The sequence below is a fragment of the Cajanus cajan genome, chromosome 7, assembly GCF_000230855.2.
Source record: "Cajanus cajan strain Asha chromosome 7, NIPB_CcT2T_4, whole genome shotgun sequence".
Classification (NCBI taxonomy): Eukaryota; Viridiplantae; Streptophyta; class Magnoliopsida; order Fabales; family Fabaceae; genus Cajanus; species Cajanus cajan.
This window is the reverse complement of record NC_138523.1, coordinates 55,755,400-55,770,555: the sequence shown is the minus strand read 5'-3', so window position 1 is coordinate 55,770,555 and position 15,156 is coordinate 55,755,400. Positions and strand designations below refer to the sequence as shown.

General features: G+C 26.8%; 1 protein-coding gene across 1 annotated transcript; it reads left to right on the top strand.

Moving 5' to 3' along the window:
• Nucleotides 1–1,214: 1,214 nt before the first annotated feature.
• Nucleotides 1,215–7,983, top strand: LOC145950089 (uncharacterized). Its single transcript, XM_083061016.1, has 4 exons — nt 1,215–1,385; nt 1,482–1,596; nt 1,870–2,480; nt 7,945–7,983. The coding sequence occupies exons 1-4, from the start codon at nt 1,215–1,217 to the stop codon at nt 7,981–7,983; spliced, it is 936 nt and encodes a 311-aa protein (XP_082917142.1).
• Nucleotides 7,984–15,156: the final 7,173 nt, after the last annotated feature.

Below are 15,156 nucleotides of genomic sequence, written 5' to 3'. Positions count from 1 at the left end.
AATTTTATAAAAAATATTTTTTAAAAAAATTTCTTGTTTGATAAATAAATATATATAACTCTCTTCCTCAGACGATTTCTACATTAATATGTTTAGTTTTAATAACATGATTAGATAAGACATACGTATAAACTATAGACTTGAGTATAAAAAAGTTATGTTTGTTTTTATAAAGTCTCAATAATGCTTTCAGAAAGTCTCAAAAGCATGCTTCTATATGAAGTGTAAGTATTGCTTTTACAATGTCTCCATCACTTTTTATATATATATATATATATATATATATATAATTTATATTGCAGGAAAATTATGCTTTAATGTCTCGATTAGTCTCAGTTGCTTTAAAAATGTACCCCGATTGCTTTCAAGTATAAATATATTTTGATTTTTGAAGGGAAAGTCATTAATTAAGAGGAAACATATATAGCATGTGACTTGAGAAAACCTTATTTTATATAATTTTTTTTTTGTGAAAATGATTTATTGGTATATATTATCTACAAATATAAGAATATAATTATAATGTAGTGAGGGTAATACATTAACGGTGGCGTTGGAAGATAAATGGGACACAAGGGTTCTCAGGATCGATTGGAAGGCACTGTTTGAACTTTGAAGGGGTTGATCCAATGTAAACTGAACAAAAGTGGGTCGAAAGTACACGGAGGTACATTACTTGAAGGAAGCCGTGAACTTGTTTCTTAATATTCTGTCTACTATGGCATGTACAGTTTTACCTTTTAATGGTTATGAACCTGTTTTTAGAAGATTAAATTAGTTTTTTATAAGAATATTTTATTTATATTTTAAATATTTATATTTAATCTGTTCTGATTATTTGAAGATTTATTTCCTTATTTTAGAATAGGATAATATTAATATTTGATTTTGAATAACAAATTTTCTTTATAAATAGAGACTCATGAATAAAATTATATCATGCTCCTCTGATAAAAAAATAAGTTTTATAAAATATCCTCTCAAACAAATATCAGAAAATAACTCCATCATTGGTATCTAGAGCTAAGGTTATGATCTTGGAGATGGAAGCAGAAACAAACTTTTCACAAATTTCCCCACCTATTTTTGATGGAGAAAGTTACGATCTTTGGGCGGTGAGAATGAAGGCATACCTAGAAGGTTTAGATCTCTGGGAAGCCGTAAAAGAAGATTATGATGTTTTCGCGTTGCCAGACAATCCTACTGTAGCCTAAATGAAAATTCACAAGGAAAAGAAAATCAAGAAGGCAAAGGCAAAAAGTTGTCTCTTTGCCTGTGTTTCACAAAATGTTTTCACAAGGATCATGACTCTCAAATCGGCAAAAGCAATTTGGGATAATCTAAAAGAAGAATATGCTGGAGATGAAAGGATTCGAAGCATGCAAGTATTAAATTTAATGAGAGAATTTGAAATATAAAGAATGAAGGAGACAGAGACAATCAAACAATACTTTGACAAACTGCTTGGCATTGCTAATAAGGTACGATTACTAGGAACGCAATTTCTTGATTCTAGAATTGTTGAAAAAATTCTAGTAACTATACCTGAAAGATATGAAGCTTCAATAGCAGCCTTGGAGAACACAAAGGATCTGAGTAAGATCATTTGGCAAAGGTGTTACATGCATTACAAGCATTAGAACAAAGGAGGCTTATGAGAGAAGAAGGATATGTGGAGGGTGTATATTTAGCCAAATGGAAGAACAAAAATAGTGGCAAAAAACAAGAAGAAGGAATTGTTTCAAGAGAACAGTCAACATAATAACACTCAAATTTTTCCACCATGTCCTTATTGCAAAAAGACTAATCATCCACAACAAAGATGTTGGTGGAGACCTGATGTAAAATGTGACAATTGTGGAAAATTAGGACACCTAAAACCTGTATGCAAATCTCATGAGCAACAAGAAGAAGCCAACATTGTTGAAGATCAACAAGAAGAGGGAGAAGAAGAACTACCTTCAATGTCATGCTTTATGACCAAAAAACCCTCAAAAGCTTGGATTATTGATTGTGGTTGTACAAATCATATGACCTATGATCGAGAACTCTTCAAAGAACTCAACAAAACTGATATCTCTAAAGTTCAAATAGGGAATGGAGCACACCTTGCAGTAAAAGGCAAACGAACACTTGCTATTAAGAGTCATTTAGGTTTTAAATTAATATCTGATGTTTTATATGTTCCTAATATTAACCAAAATTTGTTGAGTGTTTCTCAATTATTAGGAAAAGGCTATAAAGTGTTATTTGAAGATAAAAATTGTGTGATTAAAGATATACACAACAAAAAAGTATTCAATGTTCATATGAAAGGCAAAAGTTTTGCTTTAAATTTGGAGGAAGAGCCAATTATAAATGAAGATACAAGTGAAGAACACAAAGATGCATGTCTTCAAAAGAAAGTTGATGATCAAGAGGAGAATGAAGATGATGAAAAATCACCTTCAAAAGAGAAGTTCGAGACAAATGTTAAAGTGGTCCCACTCAAGAAGAATTACAACAAAAATGACAAAAAGAAGAAACCAATCAAAAAGAGAAAAGGCAGATTTTGAAACTCAAATTAGGTGATAAAGATATTCAGTCAAGGAAGAGTGTTGGGAATATGCCTAAATATCTTTAGAAGATTAAGTTAGTTTTTTATAAAAATATTTTATTTATATTTCAAATATTTAGATTTAATTTGTTCTGATTATTTGAAGATTTATTTCCTTATTTTAGAATAGGATAATATCAATATTGATTTTGTATAACAAATTTTTTCTATAAATAAAAACTCATGAATAAAATTATATTATGCTCCTCTGATAAAAAATAAGTCTTATAAAATATCTTCTCAAACAAATATCATAAAATAACCCATCAAAATTGAAGTCTCTAGTTGCCAAGTAGAGGAAAATAGTTAGACGACACAAGTCAACCAAATATTTTTTTTTTACATTTTCTTGGAATGTGTAACCCAAATGACTTTTGTCCATAAGTACCGTTGTAAACGTATATATATTCCCCGCAATTATTTCCCGTTCACATGCCCCATATGTTTCATTCAAGTTCATGGAAAAGTTATCATTAATCAAATGCACGCCTCCAGCAATATACTACTCCCTCGTGTAACTCTTTTAAGTTTCGAAATCCAAAGTATTATTTGTATTTTTTTAATTAGAATCTATTGATCTAAAATATTAATTATTTTTTATTAATTAATTTCTGATATGAAACATTCTAAATTAAAGTCATTTTCTTAATTTTAATAATGGTTGCTAGAGTAGCAGTCTTGTATCAATGTTAAGGTAGTTTGGAGAAAAATAGAAATTTAAGACAATTTTAATGTGATTAAATAAATTAGTTAACTTTTTTTTTTAATATTAGTGAGTTACGTATGTAATTGTATCTTATAAAAGAGGTTGGAGGAAGTACTTCATGTACATAATAAATATTGTGCAAGAAAAAGAATTAAATATCAAAATGGGTGTTTTTACATTTTAAAATTTCAATATAATAATATTAATTATCTCTTTTTGCACTAATTTCATAATATTTTTTAAAAATATTGTTCACTTTGATTATGGTGGATTAAAAATTATAATCAATTTTTTTTAGGATAGTGCTATCAAAATAGGTCATTTGATCTGAATGAGTCTAGTTCATAACTAATTGAATTGGTTAATAAGTGGGTCAATATAACTTTGTTAACTTTAATAAGCTAACAAAAAATTGAGTTCGATTTCACCCATTACATATTGGTGAGTTAAATGAGTTGATTCATTTAATTTTAAAAAAATTATTTTTTTAATAGTCAACCATATTTTTAAAAGAAAGTATCTATATAGCTAAATCTATTTTGTAAAAAAAAAAAAAAACTTTCGAATGTTCAATCACATAATCTAATTTTTTTCTTTTTTATTTTTTTTTTCATAAAAATGATTCCTTAACCCAATAAATAACCCTTCATGTGTGGCAATCAACTAAATGAATAAATGGGTTATCATTTTTTTTTTGCGTGAGTGGGTTGTGGATTTTTATTTTTTGCGCATAAGTGAACTTTAGGTTTTATATTTTTTTTTATGAGTGGGCTTGTGAGTCAGTCTAACTCATCACGAGTTCAACCCGAATGAAGCGGGTTAAATTTTAAAATAATATTAAATTTGTAAAAAAAATTTAACTCAATTTGTGTGAAACCCATGATGAACCAAGTTGGCTCACAATTTGTGATCCATTTTGACAATTCTAATTAAGGATGAGTTGACGAAGAAATCTGATAAAAAATTTTGATAACAATAATCTAAATTTACAAATTTATAATCTAAAGTATATTAATAACTTATTACGCTTGGTCCAAAAGAAGTTTTTCTTATATATTACAATAAATGTTACATACTATAAGTATAATATATGTAGGTATATATCTATTTGCCATATAGCTACACAATTTTAATATCGATTTTGAATGAGATTTAACAACATACTTTGTGTGTCACTATAACTTATACTCATAGTAATTTTTAATGACACATATTATGTCACTATAGGATGTGTGTCACTATATGACAATTTCCTTGTAGTGTTATTATTTAAAAATATATTAATTATAATTTGAAATAAAAAGTTGTAATATATTAATTTAAAGATTTCCTTTCAATATTAGACCAATTTTTTAATATGTAATAAATATTTTATTGATAATTGTTGATTATACATTAGCATGTAGCATTCAGGATTTAAAGTAAATTGCTATTATAAATTAAATTATACAATCGTCCTTTGTTTTTATTATGTTGTTTTATTTTTTATGTAAATTAAGTCTGAAAAGTAATAAAATATTTCAAAATACAACTAAAAATAATAAATTAAAAATTGTAATATAAAAAAATTAAATCTTTATAAATTTATTTTTTGACAAAAATCATAAATTTTAAAAGAAAAAGAATTAAAAATTAAAACAAAGTGAAAACGAAAAAAGAAAAGTGACATTCAGCCACGCTATCCCAATACGTAAAAAAATGTTATATTTTTTTTTAAAATACTAATATTGTAATATTAAATAACTTTTCAAAAATCAATTTTTACTCTATTTATTTTCAACCAAACAACATTTATTTTTGTTCTATTTCTTGCATACTTTTCTTCCCTTCTATTTTTTTCTCTTTCCCTCACTTTATTTTTTTCCTCACTATGAAACACACTGCACACGCTTAAAAATGTCTTGTATTACAAAGAAAATCTTAAACTAATAGATTACAATTGTAAGTTTTAAATTATGACAAATTTTCTAAATAATATTGAGATAAGAAAAACTTCTTTCAAGGTAGAAGTAGAAGTTTATTAATATATTTTAGACCTTTTAACTAAATTTGTCATTTTAGATTAATTAGGGTTAAAATAAAATTTTGATTTTCATCCCACCATCATCAAAGTGGTTGGCTAACCTACCTTGCTTCGAGTTGAACAAATAAATTAACCAGGATAAAAATTACTCATGAACTTTTCATTAATATATAGAATAATTTGAAACCACTAGTAGCTTGGTTGAGAACTTGATTCTTGTTGTTCAAGTATATCTTGATCCATTATATGACAGTGCAAAAAAAAAATGATGGTTCATGTGAAAATTAATTTTAAAAAAAGTAATTATTAATATATGAAATATATATTGTCATTGTAGGTCTCATATGTTCTTCAATGTAAATAAAATCAATATGAATGTATTAAAATATTTCCATTTCTTAATATACTAAAAAAAACATCATTTAGCGATCATTATTTTTGGTCGTTAAAGTAATAAAATCAGTCACTAAAGGGTTTATCGACCGAAATAGTGACTAGTAGATATCGGCTGCGAAAAGCCTAGTCGCTAAGCCCTTTTAGCGACTGGAATTGTCTTCGTAGCTAATTTGCAACTGATAACTTCAATCACTAATATAAAATTGGTCTATCGCTGCAATTTTGGTAGCCTTTGATGATGGGGACCAAAATAACAATAGATTCTTTTCGTCCCAAAATCGGTCGCTAAAATATAAAATTTATTATAAAATAAAATATCTAGAATGTGAAACATTTTAGTTTATCTTAGAAATTAAATATTTTTGTCGCTAAATCGGTCGCTAAAATTTTTTATTTTAAAAAAATAAATAATTTTATTTGTTGCTTCTTCCAACACCTTGTTACTGTACATGTTTTAATATCATCACATTTCTCAAAACAAAAAATCAAATTTCAATTCACATTGTACATATATAATTATAAATATCACACTCACATAAGTGATGAGGTGTCCAATGAGATTGTGTGAATCATAAAATTTTACATTTATTTTTTCTAATAATAGTCTCAAAAATCATGAAATCAAAATTTAAAACATTTGATTTCTCATAAAATTGTCCACTCATTGCATATTTTGGTGACATATAATCACTACAACAAAATCATGTTAGTAATACATTATTTATATATATATATATATATATATATATATATAAAAGTGAAATCAAGATAAAAATACATTGATGAGAAAGTTTACTATGATCAAACAATTTTATTGATATTTTCAAGATCTTCAACCATTTCAACAATTTTAGCCATGTCAAAATATAATATTTTTGAATTCATATTATCATCTAATAGAGCATTAATATGATTAAAATCACGATGTATAACTTTAAGTTATGAATATTCATTTAAGTAAATAATTTCTAAAATAATTTCTCCTTTAATTTTGTAATGATCGGGCCAATTTAACTTTTGTTGGGTACCTATAAAAATTTTCCAATAAGAAAAGTAATTGAAAAATATATTTTGTAGTAATTCACTTAAGTTATTTTAAAGTATAATATACTAAAACAAATACACACAATATATAAACCACTTTAATTAAAAAGTGTAAAGTTAAAAGTATCTAATCAAATAAAAGGTAATCAAGACTCTCATTCAGCATATATTCATAAAGCATAATATTTTCTTGCTCTTCTAGGCAACAATATATTAATGTCACAATATTTTTGTATTGTAGCTAGTTTGTTTATTAATAAAATTTCATTTACGAATTTAATTAAACCTTGTTTAGAATGAGTTGAAAGACTCTTTATTCATATACGTCGTCCATCTATAAGAATATCCTAAAACAATATAAATAATTATTCATTTGTGTTGAAAACATGATTAAAAGGAAAAAAAATTATGATATTTTCTCACTTTATAAACTCTTCCAAATCTACCTTTATCAATCATATTCTCATGTGAAAAGTTATTTGTTATTGTTTTAATTATAGTAAGATCGTATTACAATCCCTCGAGTGATACTTTTTTTGACCATACTAGGCAAAAAAATTGTTAAATTTTTTGAATTAATTTTTCAAATTTCTTAGAATTTATAATTTACTATCTTTAATTCTAATAAAAAAAATCAAAAGAAATCAAATTTATACTTTAAAAATTAATAATTATTACTTATAATTGAAATCTAACTTTTTTACTCATAATCAAGACAGTAAGTAGAACTAATAATTATAAATTGAGATTTTATTTCGTAACTAGAATACGTACAATTTCTTTTGAGAAGTATCTTGTTATCAATTTTTCTTTTCTTTTTTTTTTTTTTCCTTCACAAGTAGCACCAAAATGAAAGTAGTGCTTTACCAAAAAAAAGAAAAAGGAAAGTAGTGTCGCCGAAGCAATGACGAGGATACCAATACCAATTAAGATAATTGTTCGTGCCCAACCTGTATTATTTCCTGCATAAATGTCATCGAGACAGCAACTTAGTGGGCATGATAACAATTATATATATATATATATATATATATATATAAAGTTTAATGTTATTTTACACGATCATTTTATAATCTAAGTAGTTGGTATTTTTACAATAATTATCCTTGCAAAATTATCCAATCACAATGATAATACATGGAATATAGTTGTACTCCTTGTGTAATCTTGGGGTGACAGATCAAGAGTGCACTGAGCTACCATTGGCTTCCTCTGTAACTCTTGCGGTGTTTTTAATAAGATTGAATGTTTCCATCAAATAGTTAAAACAACTAATTGTATTAAAAGTTAAACTATCACAATTATATTAAACAGTAAATACTAGTGCTATTCAGTTAGAAAGAATCAGAAATATATTATTGAGTTTAATGAATTTTATTAATGATTTTTTTAATATAATTCCATTAATGATTAAATCAATTTATACAGAGTTGAGTTTTGATTCATGACAGAGAGCTAGTTCTTTAGAAATTAGAATAAAAAAATGATGACAGTATACATTTATTTATTCATCCAGTGGCGTATGTTTGCTTACTTTTTTTCAAACAAATTTTAACATATTGTGGCTTTGAACTGCATAACACCTCAGTCTCGTAACATAAATAAAAACAGTTTATATATTGAAACGTGAAATTAATTCAAATGATAAATATTGTTTTACATCTTCATTCAAATCATCATAGATTATCCCAAAATTATTTATTTAAAATAATAACTTTTAGAAGTTTTTTTTATATTAACTTTTAAAAATTTTATTTGTAATAAGGTTTAATTTGTTGATAATACGGTTCTTTTATATTAACATTATATTACAATTAAATGATACAAATTTTATTTCTAATATTTAATATGGGATATATATATATATATATATATATATATATATATATTATTTGTAGTAATTATATTAGTTATTTACATTTAGTTGAATTTAATAAAAATAATCTAATTTTGATTTAGTTAAAGAAGATCATTGTATCAAAAGACTATTATGCTACAATTTCTAATCAACGTCAATACATTAAGGTATAATTTAAACTTAAGAATCTTGACAATCTAACATGATGTGTATTATTTATTATTTGGTAATTATCAAAACTAACAACATTAAATTCTTAAAGTGATTGGTGATTAAATTGGTAATGTAAGTGCATAAATTAATATTTGGTTGAATCACTACTAGAAAAGTATCATTTTCTTGCAAATTTTTCTACAAAAAAAATATTCACAGAAATTTTTTACGAATTTTCTTGCAATAATAATTTCACAAAATTATTTTATGAATTTATTTGCGAAAAATAATTTACAAATATTTCTTACAAATTTTTTTATGAAAAATGATCTATAAGAAATTTTTGTAAATTTTACTACAATTTTAATAATCATAAAAAAAAATTTCATGGTAAAAATTTGCAAAAAACGTTGTAAGAATTTTATTTTATTTCTTGTGTAAATTTTCTTGTAAAAATTAATTTGCAAATAATCTTTACTAAATGGTAAAAAAAAATTGCAGGTACTTTTCCTGCGGATTTCCTTGTCAATTTTAATCGTACAAAAAATAAAAAAATATTTAAATTTCTAAGTTTAATAATTAAAAGTCCTTTAATTGAAAAGTATTATTTTACTTATAACGACTTGCCTGACCGTCACACATTAAAACACCACGGCACCACACAGACAAGAATATACATATAACCAAATAAAATATATACAATATGTCTAGCCTGGGGCTTAGAATCAATATACAAAATACAACCCAATTGTTACACTAAGTAGCTAAAACAATAAAATATCAAAAACATCCACTACATCTGTCAGCTACAGACCTATCTCTACACACCAGCTTATCCTTGCTCTGCTCCCATACATAGTATGATCATTGCAGTACAAACCACATGGAAACAACAAAGGGTAAGCTAGTGAAAAGAATCAACATATATACATATAATTACAAGAATTATAATCAACTACAGCTATCAGCATATCATCTAGTTCAGCAACATCAACATACAATACATCACAACATACATCTCAAATCATTCAGCAATAACAGCAGTAAACAAACAATGCATCGTCACACATACCAGCTCGGAGATCTCCTACAATAGCTCAGCCTTACGACCTACAACAGTTCATATCAGCATGCAGCACAACACAACATAACAGCAATAACAACATACAACATACAACATACAACACGATTCAACTTTATACAACACAGCTTAAACAACATCATTCACCATAAACATCTCACAGCACAACAATATCATCACTCAGCTCGACAATATTCATCAATTACAGCTCAGCTCAGCAAACATCAGATATATCAGCAATTCTAAGCATTTATCAACATATAAGTAAAGATCACACCCGCGCCCGACGCACTCATGGTCGCGCCCGGCGTGACTCGACTAAAGAGCACCAAGGATAAAATGCGCCCGACACAATTTCAATTGCGCCTGGCGTGCTAGGAGGCAGAGACTCCAAAGAGCCTCACACGCCCGGCGTGCCAAACCCGCGCTCGGCGTAGGGTAGGCAGAGACCTCCCCAAGGTCTCACGCCCAGTGCAATACCAATTGCGCCCGGTGTCACCCGTGGCAAGGACTCCCAAGGAGTCTCCACGCTTGGCGAGACGTAGTCACGCCCGGCACCACACCAGAAACCCAAAATGCTAAGTTATTACTGATATCGCGCCCAGTTCGATCCAACCACGCCCGACATGGGCCATCTAGAGGCCCCTATTCTCAAGCTCGCCCGGCCCAAACAACCTTGCGCCTGGCGGACTTGCCCAATAGAGTCCTTTGATGGTCACGCGCTCGGCGCCAAGAACTGTGTCCGGCTTGATACCAAGCAACAACTCTCCAAGTTCAAAATTTTCCTTCAAAACCTGCAAAATCAAGCCATCCACATACATGCAATCCATCCAAAACTTCACATTTTCAACCAACAGCTCAAAAATCATCCCTTTTTTACACATGCAACATCAAACAAAGATAATCCCCAAATTTTCATCAAGAACCCCGAAAACCCGAAAACCCATTTTCATCAAAACAGCTCATCAATCATCAGAAAATCAACCACACAATGAGTTTATGAACTCATTTTCAACCATTTCAGCCAAAAACCTAGCTTCCCTTATCTCGGTGAAGAATTCCGAGCTCCGAGAAGAAAGGAATGGAAGAAGAACGAACGGAAGAAAAGAGAGACAGGGAAAGAACTTCAGCTAGTTTCGCACACCACAAATCAGCACCTACTCAGCACTACCACCTAAAGTTTCCAGAGAAAAAGAGACCAAAGGTAAAGAGAGTGAAGAAGAGAGTTCAAGAGTGAAAGTCAAGGGTACGGGTTGGAGAGAAAATGAACGGGAAGGGGTCTCACATTACTAAATTATTTATAAATATTATTTATAAATTATTTAAAAATATTATTTTACTAAATTAATGCATAGATCATTTGATACTTCAATTTATTAATTTAAATTAATGTATAAAAGAATTTTATGATTATTTGTCAATTTGAATTATTGAAATGAAGTATCAAATAATTTTTAAATTTTTTAAAAATTTGCAAACTTAATTTTTGCGTTAAAAATTTTAAATTCAACATTTGGCTCATTGAAATTTGATATAAAATATGAGTTATTAATATAAGCGGAATAAGTCTTAATAAACTTATTAGACTTACTCTTGAAGTAAACAGATCTCTAGACAGCTACGCTAATCCTCGTTTAGTAGATCTGGCGTAGAGCAAGAGTATAGAGAGTTTGGTTACCATTCAGTTCTTCACTCAAAATACTCGCCATGAAGAAGCTTTGCAGCTGGTTAGGCTTGGAAGTATAATTGACGATATTCAAGTCCTTATACACATAGCCACTTTGGAAGAGGAGCACTTTAAGGATATTGTTTGGGTTGCGTTTAGGACACATTGTTGACAGAGGAAAGTAGCTAGATGACACAAGTCAACGAATTGAGTCAAATGACTTTGCATTCAACTATATATATAGGTTTTTTGACCAAAGTGGGGTCGTTGATCAAGTTATTTACCTAAATGGGGCTGTTTTGAACTTATTTACGCCTTTGGGGCTGTTTACAACGGTGTCGCTATGGGCCATAGCGACACCCATGCCACATGGCTTTTTTTTTTTGGCGTAGGGATGGCTGGAATGAGCCACAACAGTGTCGCTATGGGCTGGACCAACACAGTATGTGAGCCAACAAAGGTGGTGTAGCCCATAGCGACACCACTTAAGAAAAAAAATGAAAAAAACTGAAATAATTTAAATGTAATCTTAAAATAATCAACTGAGTATACTTATTATATATTTATAAAAATAAAAAATATTTATTTAAAAAGGTAATTTTAAAAAATAGATTTAATTATTTATGTAAGTGGCGCTGTGGCCTACAGCGACACTAGTGTCGCTGTGGCCCACAGCGCCACTGATTATTATTATTATTATTATTTTTTAGTTATTAACTTATTTTGTTTGGAAATTTGTTTAATTTATATTTAGCACTTAAATATTAATTTTTAATTATAAAGTTTATTTTTCTGTAATTTATATTATTTTTGTATATATATTTTTCTCGTTTTAAAAACTTTAGTTATTAACTTATTTTGTTTGGAAAGAAACTAACTAGTTAAAATAAAATTATATTATAATATGTTAAATTTTAAAAAAATTGTGGCAAAAATAAGTAAATAAAATAAAAACAAAAATTATTTTATAAATATGTTAATTTTTTAAAAAACTGGGGAAAATTATTATTTTTAAATATTAAAATTTCATTTTAAAAACTTAATTTTTATATTTTTAATTAAATAAGTACAGAAATAAATAAATTTAATTAAATTTATATTTTAAGTATTTTATTTAATATAATTAAAAATATATTATCATTAATTTGTTAATAAATTTAATTAAAAATAATTAATTGTGTAGTTTAAAGAAAATTTATTATTTAAGTTTATTAATAATTTTTTTATATGTAAATTTAAAAAAAAAAACTGGGCAAAAAATAAGTGAAGGAAAAAAATGTAGAAAAACAAAAGAAAATGAATTACAAAAAAATTTTTTAAAAAAAAACTGGTAGAATAAATCTGGAGAAAAAAATGACCCAATAACCAAAAAACACAAAAAAAAATTTTAAAAAAAAACTGAGGTAAAAAAAATGAAAAACTAAAAAAAAAAAAAAAGGCTGGAGTCGCTATAGGCTACAGCGACTTTCTGTCGCTATAGCCCATAGCGACTTTAAGTAGAAAAAAAAAAAGAAAATTTAAAAAAAAAAAAAAGGCTAGTGTCGCTATGGGCCACATCGACACAGTATCGCTGTGGCCCATAGCGACACTAGCTTTTTTTTTTTTTTTTTTTTTCATTTTTTTGGGTTATTGGGTCTCTTTTTTTCTCCAGATTTATTCTACCAGTTTTTTTTTTCATTTTTGTTTTTCTACATTTTTTTCCTTCACTTATTTTTTGCCCAGTTTTTTTAAATAAAATATATCTGTTAAAAATTATTATATACTCATAGTAAATTATATTATCAATTTCATATAAATATATATTTATAAATTTATTATTTCTATAATTTGTTTATTTTATACATATCTATAGTGCCACTATCTTTTTATTTGAATTATTTACTTAATTATTTTTAAAATTTTTTTATTTTATATTACAAATTAAATATTAATTTCTATTTATAAACTTATTTTTTGTGTAATTTCTTTTCTTTATATATATTTTTTTTCTTTAGATTATTTTATCACGAATTAAATATGTATTTTATTATTTATCACAGTGGCGCTGTGGCCTATAGCGACACTGTGTCGCTATAGGCCATAGCGCCACTATTTTTTTTTATAAATTATTAACTTAATTTTTTTTATATTTGAATTTATTTTTTTTAAGCCGTTTAGTGGCGCTATGGGCTATAGCGACTTTATTTAAGCCGTTTAGTGACGCTGTGGGCTGTAGCGACTTTATCTATATGGCTTTCATGGCTTCCCTGAAGTGAAAAAAATGCCACGTGTCACCGGTGTCGCTATGGCCCATAACAACACCGTTATAAACAGCTCCAAAAGCGTAAATAGTTTCAAAACAACCCCATTTACATAATAAACTTTTAAAATAACTTCACTTTGGTCAAAAAGCCATATATATATATATGGGTGTTAGTGTCTTTCATTCTGTTCACACACTAGGTGCGGATGTTTCTTTGAATTTGACAGTAGCACAATTAGATTAAAAAATATATAAAATTCCTGCGATTATATGGGGAATAAATAAATGCACGCCGTACGATATATATATATATATATATATATATATATATATATATATATATATATATATATATATATATATATATTAATATGGATAGGTTGTACAACTTAGACCGGTCAATCTTTGAGCACAATTTCCGCCCATTACATACAACTCATGAATGCTAAATCAACATTTTTCAAATTTCATAGAAATATTAATAATTAAATTATTTATAAAAGAATATTTATTCAAAAAAGTTGATGCAAAATGATTGCTTAATTTCTTTTTTACATGCATGGTTCATCTTTAAAGATTTGATTATTGTCATTTATCCATTTTTTTATATTATCAAAACTTAATTAAAATATTTTCTTTGTACCATAAGTGATTAAGTGGGATATTAAAATATAAATATATAAATTTAAAGGGAGAGAAAATATTTTATTTTTATTTAAAATTAAATTAAATTACTATAATATCCTTTGTACGAATTAATTAAATAAAAAAAAATGAGTAGTTTTTTGTCCTAAAATTTTAGGTTGCTAACATATTCCCACTAAAAAAATAGGTGGGAGTATATTAGCATTCCCCAAATTTAAAATATCTTAAAACATAACATAATTTAATTTTCTTTAGAGGAGAAAAGAAAAATTAAGTATAACATGACATTCATTTGCATAATTTTTGTTTTAATTACTTATATAGTATTATTATATGTAACTAATTTTATATATAAGGTGTACGCGGGCACATATATATATATATATATATATATATATATATATAACTAATAAATATGTAATTTATATATTTTAATTGTCATTATTATATTTTGTTAAAAAAAATAATTGTTTTTATTATGTTAATATGTTTAGTTTTAACATTTAACATAGCATGATAGCATGATTAGATAAGACATACGTATAAAGTTATGAATATAAAAAATATGTTTATGTTATAAAGTCTCAATTGCTTTTACGAAGTCTCAGTTGCTTTTACAATGTTCCGATTGCTTTTAAAATATAAATATATTTTATGAGTTAATCACCTATATATTTTCAGTGTAAAATTTTTTTATATCGATAATTAATTATATTTTTTAATAGTATTATGTCAATTGCTCATTT